General features: G+C 40.3%; 1 protein-coding gene across 1 annotated transcript; it reads right to left on the reverse strand.

Annotated features, from left to right (window-relative positions):
• Nucleotides 1–481: 481 nt before the first annotated feature.
• Nucleotides 482–5,478, reverse strand: LOC123042952 (ERAD-associated E3 ubiquitin-protein ligase HRD1). The gene is made up of 7 exons (XM_044465295.1): nt 3,686–5,478; nt 3,484–3,633; nt 3,196–3,399; nt 2,968–3,071; nt 2,463–2,522; nt 1,879–1,994; nt 482–1,362 (listed from the first exon to the last, which is right to left on the reverse strand). Exons 1-3 carry the CDS (start codon nt 3,988–3,990, stop codon nt 3,207–3,209), a joined length of 648 nt encoding a protein of 215 aa, XP_044321230.1. The 5' UTR covers nt 3,991–5,478; the 3' UTR covers nt 482–1,362; nt 1,879–1,994; nt 2,463–2,522; nt 2,968–3,071; nt 3,196–3,206.
• Between the last annotated feature and the right edge of the window lie 205 nt (nt 5,479–5,683).

Raw genomic sequence — 5,683 nt, forward strand, 5'->3', positions numbered from 1 at the left:
CAAGGACCTTTACGATATCAATAGTAGAAAGCTCATTTTTTAAACCATGGTATATTTATTTTTGTACGTGGAGAAGAGTTGGGTAAATGTAGGCGAGTATAGGTTGATACTTCTAGCCTTTTTTAGTTGTTTTCGTCATCTTCAGTGGAGGAAATATCAATTACTCTTTGGGAGCTTTGCCTTTTCCATGCTCTAATGCACCTGCATCTTGGTTGGTTGTCTGAATGTTCAGAATTTATGCTTGAGCTCACTTGACGGATGGATGGTAAATTAATCTAGCTTTTGTGTTGCGGAAGAAAGACAGGGCGCAAGCTGTTTTAAGTTAGGTGAACATTGCACACCACCACAAGTTTGGTCACTTATGGTAACAAGTACTCCCTCCGTTCCAAAATAGATGACCCAACTTTATACTAACTTTAGTATAAAGTTGGGTCATCTATTTTAGAACGGAGGGAGTATTTAGGTTCACATTTAAAACGTCTTAGCAGGAACAGATGTCACTGAAGCAACTTGAAAATTATTCGATACAGCCAAAAGTTTTGCAAAATCAGACACTTTCCAAACAAAGAAGCGCCATTTCAGCACAGGTTCTGAAGACTACATGTAACAGGAAGTGTTCCATCCTGCATTAGCAAGTAGGAGAAAATGTCAAGGGCTGAAAAAAGAAGAATGGGATATTTAACTGTGAATCTGAATCGGAGAAGCAGCGAGTCGACTGCCATACAAAACTTCCTTCTCTAAGACTTGATATCTACAATGCAAGCGAAAAATCAGTTCAATCCAGGAAAACTATAGTGAATACAATAGTAAAAAGTGTATGAAGAAGTCCTAAGAAAAAAATCAAAATCTTTCATGCTTTTTTTTGCAGGGTAAAACCTTTCATATTACAATGTGCTGAAGATTTTCCCAACAATTAGATCAGCCATATACGCAAGAGTCAATTGCCCATTCACTGGTCACCAAAGAACAACAATTTAAGGAGCATAAGTCGACTAATTACAACTGCATATAAGTTGACTACAAACCTTCCTGGCTATTACTATAGTAAGCAATCGGCAACTCTAAGTACGGTAACAAAGCAAGTCTCCTGATTCTAATAACAACAGCACTAAGTTGTAAAGTCTTGTGTTACATCAATTTATCCCATTGTGCGCATGAAAAAATGAACTACTAGATATATGTTTCCAATCGACTATCGTATGCATTCTTCAACTTTTATCTTAACCAGTCAGCTTCTATAGGGAATGCAAATACTCATGGAATAAAAAAAATAGAGCACATCTTTGCAGAAATAAGGTACAAGTTTCCTTACCTGTAGGCAAAATGCAACATACTATTTTATTTCTTGCAGCCCTTAGCATCCTGTCAAAATTAATAAGAAGTCATGTCAGATGGTCTGTGAAAGCGGATACATGAATGGTACTAACATGATATATTTTCTGCTTGCTAGCAAGTTATTAAGCAAGATCATCAAATATTTCTTTATAGACCACATGTGAGTTTTGCCAGCGTTTTCAGGAGAGTTATTTTCAAATTTGTAATCTGAGGACTGACCAAGAGATACTCACATCAGTCAAAATAGGAATCCTAGGCGCTAAATTTGAGATGTCCATAATTACTCCAATGTAGTAACCAACCCATACTCTGTAAACTGAGCTTTTTAAATACTTCAAAAAGAAGTATACAGGCAAGAATGTGTCTTCCATAGGTATGTTTACTTTTTCTAAAAGTGTATTCAAATGGGAGTAGTATGTAAAAAAGGTGAAGACTAATAATGTGGTATGCATATATCATAATTATTATGAATACACTGGTAGGTGTAAAAAAGGCTGAATTGAAATGGCCGCAAATTTCCTCCAGCCACGAATGTAGCCATACCCATGGTGTCCAAAGAGCACCTTCTGGTTCTTGGTGAATACCTTGCGCATGGTGGGGCACAATCACTCTAGAAGAGAGTGGCAGCTAGGCGAGGCAGAGTAAGACCTGAGCGAGGGCTGCAAAGTGAAAGCCAGAGCAGAGTGGTGATTGTAGACTGATGATTATGAATAAAAACATACAAATCTAATAGATTTGAGATTTGTTATACTTATCCAATTTGTACATTTTGTAATATAATTCAGCACTAATGCCATTACACCATCTAGCATCATCTAGGATTTTAGCATCTCTAGCTCTAGTAGTCTAACAAAGCATAGAACTGAAAATAAACACTCAATTCAGGAAGTTTTTATGAACTGTACGCCACATAAGCAATGCCCTATGTGCTTGAAATCCGACAGCCAAGTGATTTTCCATTCTTCCAACCGCCGGCGCATCATTTTCACATAAAACTTGCACGCCCAGGCATTTTTTTTGTACAACTACGAAATGAGCAGTAAATTAGGAATGTGTCGCCAATCAAAATGAAGTCCACTTCCCATAATGTTTGTAAAGAAATCAACATCATAAAGCTCTTGGACTACCTTCCATTCAAGCTGACCATGAAGTTTTGCTGCTGGAATCCTCTTTGGAGATGTAACAACCTGTAGAAAATAAATAACTTATATGACTGGCACAGCAAAAACATATTATCATGCAAAATATAGTTATGTACATTCAACAAGATATAGATGACAACATTCTATGAGAAGAAATCACACTGTCCTATAGAGCACAATCAAACTATTCCCAGTTCAGTTTAGTATAAAAGTACTAAATTACTAAAGGAGAGCTAGTTCTCACATAGGAATAAAATAAGATCAATCACACAGGGTCTGACATTCATATAGATACAAAAATATCTATGTAACATCACGACACTTGCAAGGTACTCCCTCCGTCCCAAAATAAGTGACTCAATTTTGTACTGAAGCTAGTACAAAGTTGAGTCACTTATTTTGGGACGGAGGGAGTAACTGTAAAGCATGCACATTCCACCCAAATCTGAGAACTTGTTGTAAATATGTTACAACATTCAACGAAGATTGCCTGTTTTGTTGGGCGCCTGTTCAAGTAGGCCTCAAGTTTTGTGGGGCGCCTGTTCACGTTCTTGCTTGTTACTCCTTCTGAACCTGGAGCACCAATGCCTGCAGCTGTTTTTCCTCACACTAAATTAGGAACCACATAAAAACTATTTGCCAATTGTAGCACTCACTGATAGAAATGGTTAAGTAGAAAAATTCAAAACAAAAAACGGAACAACAAAAGGAAGCTCACCAAGCTAACTCCTAGTTGAGCTTCATGTTGTCGCACTGATGGATCACGTCCATTGTCCGGGGGGCAATGGGAGATCTACATGTGGGGCAAGTATGTTGGCGCTCTCGCCATGACCTCAGACAATGCACATGGAACAAGTGCCCACAAAGCAGCTTCTTTGCTGTTGTCATCTCTTCACGACAGATAATACATGTAACATCACTCCTGAATCCATAAATATATCTAAATCATAAACAAGAACCATAGTTGAATAAACTGAAACAGTGCCAGTGAAATTAAATAACTCACACATTAAGCTCATCTGCTGTAGCATCTGGAAAGCGTCCATTCATGGTGGAAGTTATCTTTCTGCGGTGCACATAATCTGAAACATGAATTTTGAAGTTGCGCAAGGTCTCATACAGCTCACGGATCAAGTGTAGTGGGACACCATGGTTCCTGATATGGTATAAAATCAGATATAGGGAAAGATCTTCATAAGAGAACCGACAGGAAGATATCTATGAAGAAGAGCATATATAAAGATAAGTGCGCAAGGTCACAGATAAGCACCAAATAAAATGTATACACTGCCTTTTTCTCCCATTGACCTTCCGTTAGAAATAGCTTATTTTTAAAGCCAAACCTCAAACATCTAGCACAAGAGGATACAATATAAATTTTTAGAGGATGAATCATCACACCAACAAAATGTATACAGTTAGGCCAACAACATATACACATGCATAGTGGTGAATACACCTGATAAAAATATAAAGGCTGGGCACTGGATACCCTTATACCCATTGCTAACATGACCCACCATGCAAACGGTTACCAACAGAACTGAATATCAAGATAACCAGGGAAAACAAATTACTAACAGAACTATGTATGTTGTGTAGCTAATCAAACATCTCTCTAAAACAGAACAGTGAAGATAATTTGCTCACAGAATCATATATGCTTATGCAAGAAATGAAATATCTATATTAAACAGCCAGTGAAAAAACATTTATAAAGAACAGATCAAAGAAAGTAATTTCCTCGCAGAATCATGTATGTATGTATGTCTGTGCAACTAATTACACATTTGTATAAGCAATTACAGAAAAAAATGGTCCCAAAAGGTTATCAACACTGGAGCACACACGAGAGAAGAATTGGTGCAAGAAAAAGGCCATCGGGCTTCAATGCCAATCTACACTGCCATCAAAGGACAAACAATTAACATAGTTCAGATGTTTTAGTACCTGATAACTTAATGTTTCTAGTGTTTAAAATAAAATACTTGCATGTATCATTGCTCCAGGTAGATCATTTGTCCAATGAAGCCCAAGGCAGCTTATTAAATCCTGGGAGCTTCAGAAATCAAGAGCCACATCAATAGAGTAGACAATGCAAGATCACAATTTATCTTGTCCATTATACTTTTAAATTTGACAATTAGCTGCTCAAACCTAAAATCTGTTGACCACTCAAGCATAAGAAAGCATACTACAAATTGACAGTAAAATGGGGGGCCAAATACATTAGTTTTCAAGGGAGCTGGAGAAAGTATGTGGATCCAGTGCAGTTTACTCTAATTATACGCAAATGAAACCAACAAAAACACTGAAAGTATATTTACTTTTCTTTGATAGGAATCAACTAATAACTTTCACACATACTGCCCTCCTCTGAGCAGTTCTCCTTGAGCATTTTTACAAACAGCTAGTGCTCGCATTTGCATCCTCAAAGGAAAAATGAATGAGATGGTTGGGGACTCACCTGCGCACCTGAAGACCATGAAGACGCGAGCTAATCGAGCACGCACCCAGGATGCGAGGTCATGCACCAGCTGCGGCTACCGTCACCCACCCGCTGAGGCCGCCGTCCGCTGCGCCACTAAACGAGCCGCCTACGGTGCTAGGTTCAAGACGCGAAGGACCACGTCGAGCCAAGACGACTCCCTGGCTGGCATCCTCTCCTCTTGGGTTGAGCTCCTCCTCCCGCAGCTCCCTCGCGACGAGGTCTCCTCCTCCCCCGGCTTCCTCGCGACCTGAGCAGATGAGCACGTCGGGAGGCCATGGATCTCCTCGACAGGGACAACGGAGCTCCTGGGGCTGTGGCTGTGGTGAATGAGGGAGAAGAGCGAACGGAGGAGAGAGAGGTGCGGCGGCTGCAGTGGAGCGAGGGAGGAGTGGGGGTGTGCCGGCAGAGGATTGGAGGCTAGGGTTCGTGCAGTGCGTGGTGTGTGCGCGGCGCGTGGGGCGAGCAGGTTGGGCAATTCTTTCGCATGTGAGCGCAGCTCACCCAGCCAATCCATACGACGGACGAGCCCACCATTCATAGGCCAGAGAAAACCACTGCGTGGTGAAAATAAAATTTACTAAAGGTGAAGATCCAACGGCACAAACAAGTCAAAGGCCAGATCGGACGGCCAGAACTACACAAAATCGGGGAAGCTCCGTGGAGGAGGGTCGGCTAGCATCCTTATAGGTTTAAATTTTGTACATAGCGTTACTGG

This window comes from Triticum aestivum, chromosome 1A, assembly GCF_018294505.1.
Source record: "Triticum aestivum cultivar Chinese Spring chromosome 1A, IWGSC CS RefSeq v2.1, whole genome shotgun sequence".
Classification (NCBI taxonomy): domain Eukaryota; kingdom Viridiplantae; phylum Streptophyta; class Magnoliopsida; order Poales; family Poaceae; genus Triticum; species Triticum aestivum.